The sequence below is a fragment of the Euprymna scolopes genome, chromosome 43 (assembly GCF_053919585.1).
Source record: "Euprymna scolopes isolate OS-2025 chromosome 43, ASM5391958v1, whole genome shotgun sequence".
Taxonomy (NCBI): Eukaryota; Metazoa; Mollusca; class Cephalopoda; order Sepiida; family Sepiolidae; genus Euprymna; species Euprymna scolopes.
In genome coordinates this window covers 53908964-53925835 of record NC_136524.1, presented here as the reverse complement: position 1 = coordinate 53925835, position 16872 = coordinate 53908964, and the positions used below count along the sequence as shown (strand labels likewise).

Here is a 16872-nt window from a genome sequence, read left to right as displayed (position 1 = left end):
ATATTCCATGCATTATTGCTGAAATGCAACCTAATTTAAAGTGTAAAGTTCATGAAAATTGGACCTCTAGATTATGCCATATACATGCAAACTGTGAAGGGTTGAGCATATGCCCAAAATTGTATTTAAGTTATACCTTCCAAACATTAATCTTTTGAATAAACCACATACTTATATAATAAAAATAGTTTTTATGTGATTTTAATTTAAAGTTTTCCACCTCTAAAAAATTTAAAAAAAACATCCTATACTAGCTTTACTTTTTATATTAGGGATAGAATATTAACTTACACAAATGGATCAAATTTTGTAGCAATTTTCCCTAAAATCTGACAACAAGCCAATCTGGCTGGTACCGACTGTGATAACTGTCCTTTGGCAACTGCAGCAGTCAAAATCTAAAAAAACAAAAAGACAATTTATAATTAAAAATAATCTAAAAAAACAAAAAAGACAATATATAATTATAAAAAAACAACAAAACAACAAAAAAAATCCGACTAAACCTAAATTTAAAAAAAAAAAAAAGTCACCAATAGTCTCAGAAAGTGTTGATTTCACTTGTTCTCTTTTAACTTCTAAGGCACTTGAAGTTAGAAGAACATAAGTGAAATCAATGCTTTCTGAGGCCATTGATAAATGCCTTAACAGCTCACAGGATCAAATGGAGTGACTGAATTACCAACCAAGTCAGAGATCGCACTAACGAGCAGGTAGTTTTGTCAATAATCTGCAAACAGTGGCTAGGCTGACTCCAACATACCCTATGATTGGTCTCAGAAAGAATTGTCAATCAGGTGCTCCGATGGGCCTCTAATGGAAAACAAAAACCAAAAATGAACTAGAAACAGACAATTGATAGAAATTTGATTGAAATGAGAAGCTGGGAGGATGTTATGGATCTGGCTTCAAATCAAAAATGATGGTATACTTTGACTGCCTCATGTGTCACCAGATATAGAAGTTCCCAAGTCCAAGTCTTTCCCTGTCAATTGAACCCACTATCTCAACTGTTCTTTGTCTACTTAGCCAAGAACTCTCACCCTTCCTTTCAATGCATACAATGTTCTTAAGTAAATTCTATTTAAAATGACTGCCTCATGCATCGCAAGATACAAGAATTCCTAAGGCCAAATCTTCTAACTGGAATTATTCAAAAGGAATTCTTTCATTTCTAGTATGACAATGAAAAGTGTCGTTTGTTTTCATCAATCTTAAAATTATCAAACACATCAAACACTTATTTCGCTCATACCTTTCTGACTGGAATTATTGAAAACGGTTTCTTGTATTTTCTTTTTAGTATAAAAACAATAAAAAGTGTTGTTTGTTTTGATAAATTTAAAAACTAAACACTGGATGAAAACAGGAGAAGAATACCAATATGTATATGCTTTTCTGATCTTCTGAGTTTTTTTGAGTTGGGGTTAGGGTTAGTAATTTTGGATTCGAAAACATTCAGTAGATCACATATTTCAAGAGCACTCTTCCATGATTAATCATTATTTCAGACAAAAAGGGCGACCTAGTACTGTTTGGGGCAAAAGTAGTTCACTCAATGGAATCACCCTGAGTCCCCACCACGGAAACCTGAAACCGGAGCATATAGCTTTCATGGCATCTTTTGAGAGATTACAGAACAGCAGTTTGGTCCTTGGTGTTGCAAGTGGTACAGTTGGTGTCTTTCTCAACTGTGCTCCACACAATAGTCCATGCAGTTGCAATCAGGTTATTTTTATTGATGTGTCATCAATTAACAAGGCTCAAAGGTCACTTGAAGATAAGCGTTAAATGAGCAGCAAATGAACAATGAAACGATGCTGGAATGATTAGGAATAATGGTGGTGATGAGGCAGAATTTGAGTAGTCGAAACCATGATCCTTCCTATGAGCTAATGCTCCCACATCTACACAGCAATTCTCCAGCTCACATCTCACGACCTTCAAGGAGTAGTGAACTTTTTTTTTTAATGAAAATAGCTTTAGACACGGCATGAGGCCACTTGATGTAAAGAGCTTACAAGAATGAAAGATCATTATTGCAAAGACAGAAAATGCATATTAGCTTTAGTCTTGAAAAAAAAAAAAAAAAAAAAGGCTATAGGTAGGAGGAAAGCAGTCAGCAGAAGGAGCATTCCACTAGCCTGCAGCTCTTGGAAAGAAGCTACTGGAATAGAAAGCTGTATTACAATGAGGTACCAAAGCAATAAATTGACGAAGACCACTAGACCAATGAGTCGGAACAAAGGAAGTATGGAATAGATCAGACAATTCTGAAAAACATGTACCATAATAGCATTTATAGAAATTACTGAGACTAGCAATATCACATCTGTGAGAGAGAGGTTGCAGAGAAGAATAGGTGGGGGGGGGCAATTAAATTACAGATACATTTCAGCAATTTATCAAGAACCCTGAAACAGAGCAGAGATTTACCAACCCAAATGTGACAACAGTACTCCATGCATGATTTGATAGTAGATTTGTAGAGATAAAGAATAGCTTCAGGTGAAAGAAAGTGTTTTGTGTGGTAGACAGAACCAATTTTTTGACAAGTTAAAATAACTATGGGCCTAACATATGAACTTTAAGAAAAGAAAGAGAGAAAAAGGAAGTTTCAGGACTGATTTCTCCTCAAGAGCAAAGCCATCTATAAAAATCTCAGGAAGAAAAGGGACATGTCTACGACTGAAAGAAATGAGCTGAGTTTCAACAGGATCAAATGAAACAAGTGATTTTGTATCCCAATTGCAAGAAAATCCAGCTCTCCAAAAGAAGCACCCTAAATAAGAACAAAAATGAAAACTGTCTCAGTCTGAAAGGATTCTCTGTTCACCGACATAAATATCTAAGACAGATCTGTTACACTCGTATAATCATATGGAACACTCATGCTTTTGAATAAATTCTTTCAGAAGCATCCATCCATGCATCCATAGCCTGGAGCCCCAGAAGGGGCATAGGCAATCTACTTTGTAGATGCTTTTGTAGCGAGTTCTTTTTTGAGGTGAGGGCGCTGACCCCACGCCCAACCTTACCAAAAGTTACATACAGCGCATAACCTTCCCAAATGGTCACCCATCTGGTACTGGCCATGCTCAACATTGCTTAACTTTGGTGATCTGGCAAGAACCAATGTGTCAACATGATTGTGCCGTATGTTTCAGAAGCATAGAAGCCAGGAATTGCAGAAAGTTTCGCCAAGCAAGACAAATTGGAAAAGAATGGTGTGAAGTTTAGCCAACCTACGAAAACTTGGAAGTAAGTGATTGGACGCATGGAATGGAATTGGGAGATAGTTGACTCGCTGAACCCTGAAAAGTGGAGAGTGAACTTGTGTAATCATATCAGAAAAGGATTGACCCCTAAACAAGAGAGTAAAAAAAAAAAAATGGTGTTAAATGAATCAAAGATCATATGTTAGTAGAAATAAGCCGTATATAGCAACAAAGTGAAATGAACTAGATGTACTTATTTACTTGCCTCCCTGTGAGGACAACTAGAAACAATGTCCATTTTTAATGTGGGGGAAAATCCAGTTCTCCGAAAAGGAGCACCTTGAATAAGAACAGAAGTGAAAATTGCCTCAGACTGAAAGGATTCTTCGTTCACTGACGTAGAGATTGTACCTAGAACGGATCTGTTACACTGATGTAGTCATGCAGAATGCTCATGCTTCTGGATGTAACTGTTTTAGAAGAATGAGTGCCTGAAATTGCAGGAAGTTTGGCTAGACAAGACAAATTGGAAACACAATGTGTTGTATGGCATAAAGTTAAGCAATAGTCAGCTAACGTACTTCCTAACTCCCGGTCTGTTCACTACCGGAAGCGGCGACATGGCAAATCAGTTTCTTAATTTTTATTGTTCTTCAATATTTCTATTGTGAAGCGATTTATTGAAATAAAATATAAGAAAAAGACATTATTGAAAAATATACAATAAAAATTATTAAAATTATAAAAAGATAAAAATAACACAATTAGTCTTTATTTGCACTTTTAATAACAAAATTTAAAAAAGAGAAGTTTTTATTTTCGTGGAAATTTTATAAGAAACATATGCTTATGAAATTATAAAAAAAATTTTTTTTTAAATTTATATAACAAATATATTATTGTAATCCAAATAAGAAATGAAATTGAAACTAAAATAATTCTTAAAAAAAAATAAAACTTATTTCAATGATTCTTAATTAAAATATGTTCACGCACACACAAACATTCATCAATGACGCAACGGTTAATTGCCTTTGCTTTAGTTTTGATTTGTCTGACAGGTGGCAGCTCTACTTCCTGTTTTACATTCTTCTCTGTCTCGCTCTCTCTCTTTCGCCCAAACCTCTGATCTGATCAGACGTACATTTCGTTCACCTCAACAGACATAACCTTCGTTTGAAGGTAAGAACACTAACAAACTTATCTGAACACTCGGTATACACGCATTCATAATGAACTAATCAGAGCTTAGCCTGTTCGCATACACTTACACACAACGAACATACAAGGAACGTTTCAAGATTACACACGCTTATATGTGCATACTCACACACACGCTCATATTGTTCCTTTTCCATTTTTTATAAATAAATGTATTCATTGTACGAACGTACTCGGTACTTTTGTTGTCTCATTTTGAGGTCAGAGTCATGGACACGCACTCATCCACCACAAGATTGGTGACCTACCGATACTGAGGTCAAACAGAAACGATGGCATCCAATTTTCGACTTCATCTTCCGACCTGCGACTAAGGTATCGAAACAAACATTTCAATTGTTCTCTTGTTTCATTACCAAGAACAGCCAAAAATGTGTACAAGTTGATTATAATTTTTCGAAAGGGCCAATCACACACGCAATCACCACCCCCATGTACGCAGCATCTGCCATTTTTTTTCACCATGTGCATGCAGAATAATAACAAAAACAAGATAAAAATTTCCAATTTCAACTTACATCTGAAACACCCAAATTTATAATTTCACTGTGACAACAGAGTGCAAACAGTCCATCACATGCGTTTTAGCTATGTGTCACAAACTTTAATTTTCCCCAATGTCGATACTTTTTTTTTTTTTTTTGCTATATGCACATATGTAAAAAAAAAAAAAAAAAAAAAAAAAATTTTTTTCAGCTTTCTATATCATCATGGAGAATGAGCAACAACAAGCCCACCGAAAGCTACAAATAGCAACTCTCATGCTGTTTCAACTTCCAGCTTTCAACATCAACATGGAAGAGTACAAGTGACAACAAGCCAATGAACATATACTGGTGACTTAAAACGTGCAAAGTAAAATGACACATTATTTTTTCTTTCACTCTCCGCGTGTGCACACACACACACACACACACAAGAAAAAGAAAGAATAAAATGTCATGTGTGATGACATATGCGACTCGTGTTGTCTCATGTACACATCATCTCAACAACACCAAGTTTTTGACTTCATATCAATGTTAAAAGAAAGTCAAGTCCAGCAACACCTTATGGCATATCAACCCTTTCCAGCAACAAACACTGCAAGCAAAACCCACAAGGACATTCACCAAGCACTGTAAATTCCTGGAACGCACAGCGACCTCACCGACAGAAGTACTCTCAGTCAACATGAGTTAAGTAGCAATAAACACAGACGATAAAAAGCTTTGGATAAACAGATTTGAAGGGGGTCTGCTAAAACATCATATTTTAAAAATCAAAGCACCTTAAGTCCTCAAAATACCACTGTTTTGTTCGAAAATGAATATACTGTAAAATAAATTAATAAATAATAAGGTACATTATATATTTTAAGAGTTTTAAGAAAATAAAGTGATAAAAAGTCAACATCATGTTTTCGGTAAGATTTTGTAATTACCCCCCCCCCCCACACACACACACACACGGATTTATAAATTGTCGTCCCGCATTTCTCTCAAGAATTTCATCATGAAATTTGGAAATTAACTAGAAGAGATATCACTTTGACAGCTCATTTTTTCGTTGTGTTAAAAAAAAAAAAAAAAAGACTTCAACATGACGAGTTTGGAAAATTTTGAGAAAAAATTTCTTCAAACACCCACTGTTAAATAAATCAATCTTTTTACTACATTTATCCGTTAAAAATAAAAATGTAACCAGCTTTCTTTTGTGGTACCAAGCAATTTAAAATCATGACACCTGGAAAACATTTTTAATAAAAAGTATCTAAAAACGATCTGTAGAAGCAGCAGCAGCTACTATCACTGATATTAATTACTTTACTGTAAACAAACTTTTTTTTTGTTTTGTTTTTTTATTCCAGAACGAATTAAAAATTAAAATAACTGAAAATATGAATATAAAAAAATATTTCTTACATATTTGATTGGAGCTCATATTATCAGAACATAATTAACTTAACTAGAGCTATTTGGTTATTAGAATATATAATTTTAAAGCAATCCGGCTTATTTTTGGTAAAATTTAAAAAATATAGTTGAAAAACAAATATGTAACGTATGCACTTTTATCCATTACCTTAGTTTTTACCGGTGAATCAAACAGTGTTTTATTTAAAAAAAAACAAAAAAAAATGAACATGTGAAATTTTTTTTTTGCTTCACGTGCGCGAGCAGTACCTCCTCCCTCCATTCCCAATATATTTTTTGTGTCTTTTTTTTACATTTTTTTTTCAATGGATTATAATCGAATGGACACTAATCTACAAAATTATATATATAAAAAATAAAATAAAATACAAAATCAATATTTAAATATTTGTAGGAGGTGCTCAGTTTCTATTTACTTGCCTCCCCACGAGGACAGTTAGACACAAGGTCAGTTAATGTGAGGAAAATCCAGCTTCCCAAAAAGGGTCAATCTGAATAGAAACAAACATAAAAATTGTCTCAGTCATGAAGGATTTCTCAAAAGGCGAAGTGTAGCATTACAATACTACACTGTGATCTTGGCCCGAATTCCAGGTAGAGAAAAAAAAACGTCTTAAACTGGAAATAATGTGTCACTCGGACAAGAAATATGATTGAAAAAAAAAAAAAAAAAAAAATTTATCAAAAATTTGTGAACAATTTGTTAACTTTAGCAAAAAAATGTTTTTTGATATTTAAATAAGTGGGCAAAAGTACTTAATAAGGTTTCCAAACGTCACGTTTTCTGTTAGTGACGTCACTTTTTTTAAATTAAATTTATTTTTGTCGTAATACTTGTCCTGTTTCACACCCTTAAGAATTACGACAAATAAACAAAAATAAATTTCATATTTAAAAGTAATTTGATGTCCAAAATCTAAGGCATAATATTTTTCAAAAGCCAATAATTATGACCCACTAGCCGTAAATATGGGGGTCAACCGTCTTCTTGAAAAAAAAAAAAAAAAAAAAAAAACTCCCTTAATCCTACCTCTAACCCTAGGTACGAGTGGTAAGCTTCCTCCTCTTAAAACCTTCTTTAGCCCTAACAATAATGCTAAGTCTAAGTGGCAAGCTCCTCACCAAATAAAGTTCCTTGGTAAACTACATATAAGTGTCTAAAAAAAAAATCCTTCCTTAAAGAAAAGTGCACCATTTATCCTTCATAAAAAAATAAATTAGTCAACTGTCCTAAAATGCTAGAATGGTCTCGAAATGGTGAATTATTTTACATTAAATTTATGTGAAACTAACCCCCACTCTAAATTCTAAAATTGTTTTTGTTTTGTTTCTATCAAGTCTTCAGGATGTTCACACATAATTTTCCTTAGCTCTATCATTAACCCCAAGCCAGAGTGCCAACTTCCCCACCCTCTCATAAGTGCACAACGACCCTTTTAAAACTACCACATAATCGTCTTTAGAAAAAAAAAAAAAAAAAAAAAGACGCACAGGATTTATCTCCGATAGAAAAAAAATGGTTAACTGCCCTAAAACGCTAGAATGGCTCAAAATAAGGAATCATTTTACATTAAATTCTAAAATAATACTTGTTTATCGTTCATTAAAATTTTTTTAGGTATTCACACGTAATTGCCTATAAAGGTAAAATCACATATTTTGGAAAGGTGGTCAGATGGGGGGGGGGGGTATGGAAGGTATTAATCTACAATAATACCAAAGAAATATGACAATATATTCGTTTTTAAACAGTCCTAGATTTCGATTTCAGTTATTTGTACATATAATGTATTACAATTCAGCTTTGAGTTCTTTAACTTCTTTTCTTTAAATGGATACATGGCATTTTTAAGAAATTGCAGCATATTTATGTGCAATTACTGCAGATTATTTGGAAACCATTAATTTTTGGAGATTTTCAGTGGCATATTCTAATTCTTAGCACAAAAATACACTTAAATAGTAAATTTCATTGCTTAATCTTGTGTTTTAACAAAAATATAGCATTTTTACTGAAAAATAGTGTAAAAAATGTGACAAAACGCATATGGCCTTAAAGAGGGAAAAAATATCCAAACGTGTGAGGCACAAAAATAGTCATAACTTCCTTAATTTTAATTGGATTTAAAAATTTTTAAAAAGATTCTTTCTTAGCTCATCAAGCTCTTTCTATAGATACCAATATTGAAATATTTTAAGCTATTTCAATTTTTTCATGTGTATTGCTAAGTTAAACAGCAAAATGCATACTACAAAACTCAATCCTGGGCATTCAATGATCCAACCGACCCACTGATTACACCAATCATTTGAACAATGCACTTTAACGGAATGGATTCATTTTCCTGCAGACATACTTGCAAACGTGCGTGTCCAACTTCAACAACGCGCTTCAACGGAATCGATTTATTTTCCCACAAACACACTTGCGATTGTGCACGGCCAACTTTAACAACATGCTTCAACGAAATGGATTTATTTTTCTGCAGATACACTTGCAACCATGCATGACTAACTCTGACAACATGCTTCAACAGAACAGATTCATTTTCCTGCAGACATACTTCCGACCGTGTGTGACCAACTTCAACGTAGTGCATACACTCCATGAAACCTGCTACGCAAATCAACTGTGCAGACCACTTGTGCATGCTTCCTAGGCTCGGCAAAACAATGTAGTCTATGACCGAAAATCACTCACACTTACAATTCACAATGGTCGTCTTGTGACCTTTCTACGCACATTGTACACAGGTTTCGGCATGTCATACACACTGTTTGTTTGATACCCTTTCCTGTCCCAATCTCTTTTTTCTTAGCTTCCAGCTATCTGACGGAGAGTATTGTCGCACTCACACACAAACATTCATCAATAGCGCAACAGTTGATTGCCCTTGTCTTAGTTTTTGATTTGTCCGACAGGTGGTGTCTGTACTTCCTGTTTCGGATTCTTCTCTATTTCTCTCTTCTTCTTCCACCTGAACGTCTAATATGATCAGATGTACACTCCGTTCGCCTCGACAGGCATAACCTTCTTTTTAAGGTAAGACAATATATGTCTACAACAACACTAACTTATCTGAACACTCGGTACACACGCATTCACAATGAACTTAATAGAACTGAGCCTTTTCGCACACATTTACACAAAATGAACATTTCAAGATTACGCATACTTATACATGTGCACCCCCCCCCACACACACACACTCTCTCTCATTGTTCTTTTTCCTTTGTTTGTAAATAAATGTATTCATTGTATAGATGTACTCGGTACTTTTGTTGTCTTATTTTGATGTTGGAATCATGAATATGCATTTATCCACTACAAATAAGACCAAAAAAGACTTTTCAAGGATTGTTAAACAAGAAAGAATGATCGGAAAAACGTTAACAAAAAAATACATGCACAGGGAAGATACAGGTGTGAGAGAAAAAGAACAAAGAAACTGATTTGCTTTGTCATCGCCACCGGTAGCAGCCACGCCGGAAGTTAGAAAGTATGTTAGCTGACTATTACCTGAAGTTAACAAATATGATTAGAACAAATAAATCTTTTAATAAAGAGGAAATGCATGTTCATCTCCTCTGTAATAAAATGGAAAATAGATCAACAGTCGGTGTGAGAAAAGTCTGTCTAAAGGGAATGGTGAAAGGGTGCAGAAAAAGATAAATGTAAGAGAGTAGAAAATGAATTTTGGGCTTACTTTCAGCAGCCTTGTAACTCTTGTTTCCTTTATTTTGTCCTTTAGTTCTCACATTCCATGAATAACGTTTCTGACAAAGGGGAAGAATTGCTGTTTTCTGGGTTATCCATTTAACACTTATCATTGGCTAGTTTTTGACTTTGAATTTTTTTTTTTTTTAGCTCTCTCACATCAAGTGGCTTTATGCCTTGTCTGGAGCGATTTCAAAAGAAAAACCCACTAAGAAGATATTATGGATAACATATGTTCCTGGACTCCAAGACTGGTCAGTCATCTCAACAAAATAGTAGGAGACAGAAGGTTTTAGAGAGAGTTAGGGTTAGAAAAGAAAAAAAAAAAGGGTGCCCCAGGATTTATCTCTGATAGAAAAAACAAATGGTTAACTGCCCTAATACGATAGAATGGCTCAAAATGGGAAATCAGTTTACATTAAATTCTAAAACAATACTTGTTTATCTTTCATTAAAGTTTTTTGAGGTATTCACACGTAATTGCCTACACAGGTAAAATCACATATTTTGGAGAGGTGGTCAGATGGGGTGGGGGTGGAGGGTTAACAGAAGGTATTAATCTATAATAATAATAAAGAAATATTGCAATATATTCATTTTTAAACAATCGTAGATTTCGATTTCAGTTATTTGTACATATAATATGCATTACAATATAGATTATTTTCCGCACTATACGGAGAAGACATTTAATGATGAAATAAATACCGATGAATGAGGATGGAAGAAAACATTTCTAAATATTGAAAAAAAAAAAAAAAAATCTCACTTCTTTTTTTATGATATCCTTTGGCAAAAGATCAATAACATCCAGCAATGTTCCAAGCCAAGCGTTAGAAATATCTGAAAAATTGAAAAAATATGAAAAATTTTATTGTTCTTATTACTAAATTATGAGGCCAATTGTACAAAACATTTGGTGCTTATTCAAATTGGTATTTATGGCAGTAATTAAAAGAAGGGTACTTGCTAAGATAGAGTCAACAGAAATATTTTGTTTTAAGTCAAAAACAATATTACGTATTTAATTGTCATTGTCGAAAATACTAACATGTCCAAAAATTACGAAAATTCGAGTAGAACTGTGTTTTTAGTAAAAAAAACAAAAAAAAACAGTCTATTGCTATAACAAACACGCTATGAAAAGTTATCTAAAATATTAATTCCGAATTATGTTCACCTCTTCAGTCTACTTCATAACATAAGAAAAACACAATTTTACCCAAATTTCCACAAAAATTACTTTTAACTATAAATAACTTACTACTATATGAATTTTCATAATTTTTAGATATATTTGTATTTTTGTCATGACAAGTACGTACTATTGCTTTTGCTTAAAACGACATATTTAAATAAAAATAGATCTGTCAAGTCTATTAACAAGCACCAAAAGATACAGAAAAGTCTGTATGATGTGCATATTTGTTACAGATGTAATTTGATCAAGTAAGTTTTTTTTATTCAAGAAAATCAAATTTTATAACTAACTAGACCACCCGTGACCCGTTGGGTCAGTACGTTATATTAGCTATGGAATTCATGTATGAGCGTGACACTTGTGGCATAAAGAAAATAGTTTTTTTTTACATAACAGAAGCATTTCTATGAAAGTATATTAAAATGAAAAAAGAATATAGATAGATTTCTATGAGTCGTTCTGTTTATTATAATTGTTATTTTTTTTTAAATTACAGTTACTGAATTATAAGTGGTTGGTCATACTTATAGGTAAATATGTATCATAGGTTGGTCATACTTATAGGTAAATAAGGTATCATAATCCTTATTATAGTTAAATTCAAATTTTGATATATCATCTTTTAAATGAAATTGTTAGTTGAAAGTACAGAATAATAAAAAAAACACTCTCCACATGTTAATAATGGCTTTTTAAATAGAAAATGAAAATAAAATGTAACTTTTTTCATTTAATTTAAGCAAACATTCAGTACCCATTGTGTAAAGGAAAACACTATTTAATGTAATAGAAATGTGTGCATTTACCGATTCAGCTTTCCGTTTGGAAATGTAAGCAGACGACTTTAAAAAACATGGGAAGAAGAAAAAGAAATTTTTTTGTAATAACGCCCTCTAGTAAAAAGGTCTGCATTAGTTAAGGGGGATAACTCTATCCAGTTTTACATCGCCCCTTTTTCTCTCTCTCACACATACACGTAACTATTTCTCGCGTACGTAACGAAAACAGAGGGAGTAGGAGTGTTGAAATCTATTAGAGGGAAAGTGAGAGGTGTTTTCTTTCCATAAATTGTATAGGGTAATATTTCATATTATTAATAGATTCATAGATAAATAGATTTTATAATATATATTATAATTATCTATGAATCTATGTATTATTTGTATATATAAATAACTATTTGATCAAATTAAATGAAATTGTTTGTATTAAAAGCGATATAAAAATTCCGGAATTGGAATAACGGATTGAAGACATTGCTATTTACGCATGCGCAACCGGATGTTGAAAACCGGAAATCTGATTGCAAACATACAAGATCCATAGACTTTTAGTATTATATAGATTGTAGTGTTTAAATCATACATGATTAAGTTTGATGAAATAAATAAGGCGGTGACAACTCAAATCAAAGTGTCAAGAATTAGCCTTATGTTCAATGCAGTTTAGTAGTAAAATTGTTAAAAATCATAAATTTTGATTTTCCTAGCTTAAAGCAAAAAATATATATGCTTGATCGATTTACATAATTTTTGGAATATGACATCTTTGCTGTGTAATGAGTACATATATCATACTGGCTTTTTTTTTGTATTTTCTTTACTTTTAATTGCCGCCATAAGTGCCAATTTAAATAATCACCGAAAATTTTATGTGTTAAATAGTTTTTAATGCCAATAAAATGTTTCTGACTTTATAGATAATGTTTACCCATTCATTTATTTCATTACTAGCAGGCCGTCGGACGTTGCCTGGTCATAAAATATGCATAAATATTATATTTTAATCAATACAGAAACTAATACATGTGCAGGTATGATGTTTTTCTCTAAACAGTTCACTTCTTGTAAGTAAGAAAAAAAAAATACTCAAGCTGAGATCGAAACCAAAACCTAAGGACAGTGAGTCACGTACAAAAACCATTAGGCTGACTGATACGATCTTTAAAAAGTGTTTTCAAATTGTACTTATTTTTAACATAATGGATATGTCATGTGAACCATTAATGCATATGCATTTGTGGGACAGCAAATAGAAAAATATCTGAAGACACCCATGTACCAATTTTTTAATTTTGACCACTTAGCAGCCTGTTTTTTTCCGGATGAAAACCGATTAAAAAGCTTTTCACATGTCTGAATATCCTATATACCAAATTTCAAGTCCGTAGACCTAAAATCCATTGAGAGTAGGTTAAGAAGTGTCCTCACACATTCTCACTTTTATAGATATATAGATTATTATTATTATTATTATCATTGGCTCACAAGGAGCTTTCACACAGGGTTTTTTTTTTTTGGTTTTTTTACATAGGCATCACCACTTATCAAGGCCAAGAGACCACTCGAGAGTAAGGGTTAAGGAGTGTACAGTAGAAATTGGACAATATAGTAATTGTTAGTAAATGGAAATTCGGTAAATTTGTTAACAACTGGAACGGCTAATCAAGAACTTGTTTACGTTAAACTTAAAGACAAACATACTGTAGTCAGCTGGAAAGCAGGAAAACGAAAGACAATTCCACAGGCGTGCAGTTCTAAGAAAGAAGCTTTGTTCATGGAATCTACGTTTAGATTTCTCCTTGAAAACAGCCTGTGGGGTTTCCTGGAAGCTGAGTAACAACAAGTCTCCCCAGATTTCCAGTACTCTCACCTCTTTCGATACTATTTGCAAATAAGTTTGCATTATCGCAACAGTTGCTTGCCATTGATTTCTTGTTGGCAGCGGCTATTGGTTTTCACTGGAATTTAAGTGGCAATATCATGTCATATCAAAGCCCTAATTATTTTGTTATAGTAATGTTTTAAGCTTCATTTGTAAGAAATTCAAAATAGGTTAGTTTCAGACTGAAGATGCAATTTAAATTTCCTGTTGTGGCATCTGATTTATTTGTTGGGAATTTATTAGTTTATTTTAATGCAATATTTTCCCTTTCCAAAACGAGTTAAGACCTGTGATAAGTTAGATAACTTCTGCAATGTATCAAATTCTCTATTTATATAGGATACTCCAAGGATTATTTTGGTTCATGTAATAGAAGACACTGCACACACAAGCAGCAGCATATCTGTTAGACATGTCAAGTGTAGGAATCAGAAAAAAAAAGTAAAAAAAACATTTTTTTTTTTTCTTTGAATCCTTTGAGATGAGATTTCGTAATTTGTGCATTCATTCTTTTTTTGCGGGTTGTTATCCTCATCTTCATAGCTTTTTGTTGTTTCAATGTTCCAGCCAACTAATCCTCCTGCCTTCCTCAGGTGGTTAACCATGACGGGATAGGAATGCCGAGTCTCGTAACTGTATTCCCAGTAATTACTGCCTTCCATAGTTGTCTCACCACCATCTTCGAACAATGCTCATTTGGAACTATAGAGGCTGAATGTAGCAATACCACACCATTTTTTCTTCAGATTGAATAAACTCAAATCAAGCATTATTGAAAAGAACATTAAAAAAAAATTAAAGAAATATTATCTTTAGTTTTTTTTTAATCAGCCCATTAGAATTGGAGTTATGACCATTCAAAGTATCAAAAAATGTGTGGTTCACTGGACATTTTGCCTTAAGTCAGTCCTATTCAAATGTATATAAGCTTGTGGCAGAAAATTTACAGACTGACCCATCTTTCAAAAGCTTTGTCTTCATATCTTTTTAAGGTATTATGATGAAATTTTGAACATTTTATAATACTATGAAGGTTATGTTGGCTTTATTTACGACCATCGCACTTGGTAACTTACAGACTAATTAGCATATTTCAGTTTCATTTTAGCCGCTTTAAATAGAAACATCATAAAAACAGCTAAAAAAAAAAAATGGTAAGTAAGGCTTTATCATCATAGGAAGTATTATTCTGATGGACATTATCATGTGCCATTATAACATCATGAAAAATCCAAGATGGCGACTGGGAAATCCAAAATGGCCACTATTACATGTTTCAAAGAAATTATTAACAAAATATGTCTTGTAAAGATCAGAATTATGTTTTCAAGTACATTAAATTAATTAGCATACTAATCAGCATAATTAAGTTTCATTTCAACAGCTTCAAGTAGAAGAGGCATCATAAAAAAACAGTTTAAAAAATGGAAGATAAGGCTTTATCATCATGCGAAATGTTTATCAGATGGACATTATCATTTGTCATTATTACACCGTGAAAAAACCAAGATGGCAACCAGGAAATCCAAAATGGCCACCACGATATGATTCAAAGAAATTATTAACAAAATATTGCTTGTAGCATATCAGATGAAAGGAAATTTTGTACAAATTACAATTATGTTTTCAAGTACATTAAACTAATTAGGATAATTAAATTTCATTTTAATGACTTACCGTGACAATTAACAGATGAGTTTCCACCACTATTTTGTATAATTTTATTTTTATTTTTAAGTCATTGTTGAGACTTCGAGAGATATTGCGGCCATTTTTTCTTGTTCTCATATAATGCTTGACACTACTTCATTTTTGAACAGAATAAACATTTACAACATCAAAAATTTATCAAGGTAGATAACTTGCGTTTGGTAACATGTATTAGTTATGTATTTGTTTTTTGGGGGGACACTTTTTCATATTTCTGTGGATTGTAAAACAAACCCAACAAAAGTTATTTTTTTTACTTAACTGGATAAATGGTTTGTGTGTTTTAACTCATTTAAAAGCGTGGTCATTGTTGGTTATTATTTTGCAAAGAATTTATTTAAAGAAAAAAATATTCTTTTCCTTTCCATAATTATAAACTTTTGTTTTCTAAATATTAACAAAAAAAAAAAAATAAATACTTTATATTCGTAAGTTAATTGACGTTTTGTTTACAGATTTTTTGTGCACGTTTCGGCACACAAAAATTCTCATGCTTACGTGCATTTTTCACTACTTTTATCTACCCGTGCATAAAAAGTTTTTTATCCAATTCTTTTCAAATCTTAGGACAAAAGAAATTAATATATTCGCTATTAAATAGTGTTTGAACGCAGCTCCTCTTTACTCATCTTTGTACTACAAAGCGTCAACTTTGAGATGTTTTATTTGCGACTCAAAAACCACAAAAAAAAAAAAAAAAACAATGTTCATTGTTGGTTATTCTTTTTCAAAGTGCCATTTTAACATCATGAAAAATCCAAGATGGCGACTGGGAAATCCAAAATGGCCACCATTACACGTTTCAAAGAAATAATTAACAAAATATGTCTTGTAAAGATTTTTTTTTTAAGTATTTTCTTTTTCATAATTAAAAACTTATGTTTTCTAAATAATAACAAAAAAAATAAAATGAACACTTTATGCTCGTAAGTTAGTTGACAAACATTTTGTTTAAAGATTGTAAAAAAAAAAAAAAAATGCTCGTGTTATATGCGCTTTTCACTACTTCTAGCAACTCGTGCATAAAAAGTTTTTATCTAATTCTTTTCAAATTTTAGGACAAAAGAAATTAATATATTTGCTATTAAATAGTGTTTCTATCTTTACTTACCTTTGTACTACAAAACGTCAATTTTGAGATATTCTAATTTTGGACTGGAAAGACATACGTGTTGTGTTCAAATTCCATAGCAAAGACAATACTTTTCCCTTGAATAGCTAAAA

The 16872-nt window shown here is 32.4% G+C and overlaps 1 protein-coding gene across 2 annotated transcripts in view; it reads right to left on the bottom strand.

Moving 5' to 3' along the window:
• LOC145268350 (serine/threonine-protein phosphatase 4 regulatory subunit 4-like) overlaps window positions 1-16872 on the bottom strand; it is a 295902-nt gene that overhangs the window by 236828 nt on the left and 42202 nt on the right. For both annotated transcript variants that reach the window (XM_080123870.1, XM_080123872.1), the window contains exons 4-5: window positions 10843-10916; window positions 292-398 (exon numbers count right to left, since the gene is read on the bottom strand). In XM_080123870.1, the coding sequence (XP_079979996.1) occupies window positions 292-398; window positions 10843-10916 (181 nt within the window). The remainder of the gene's footprint in view (window positions 1-291; window positions 399-10842; window positions 10917-16872) is intronic.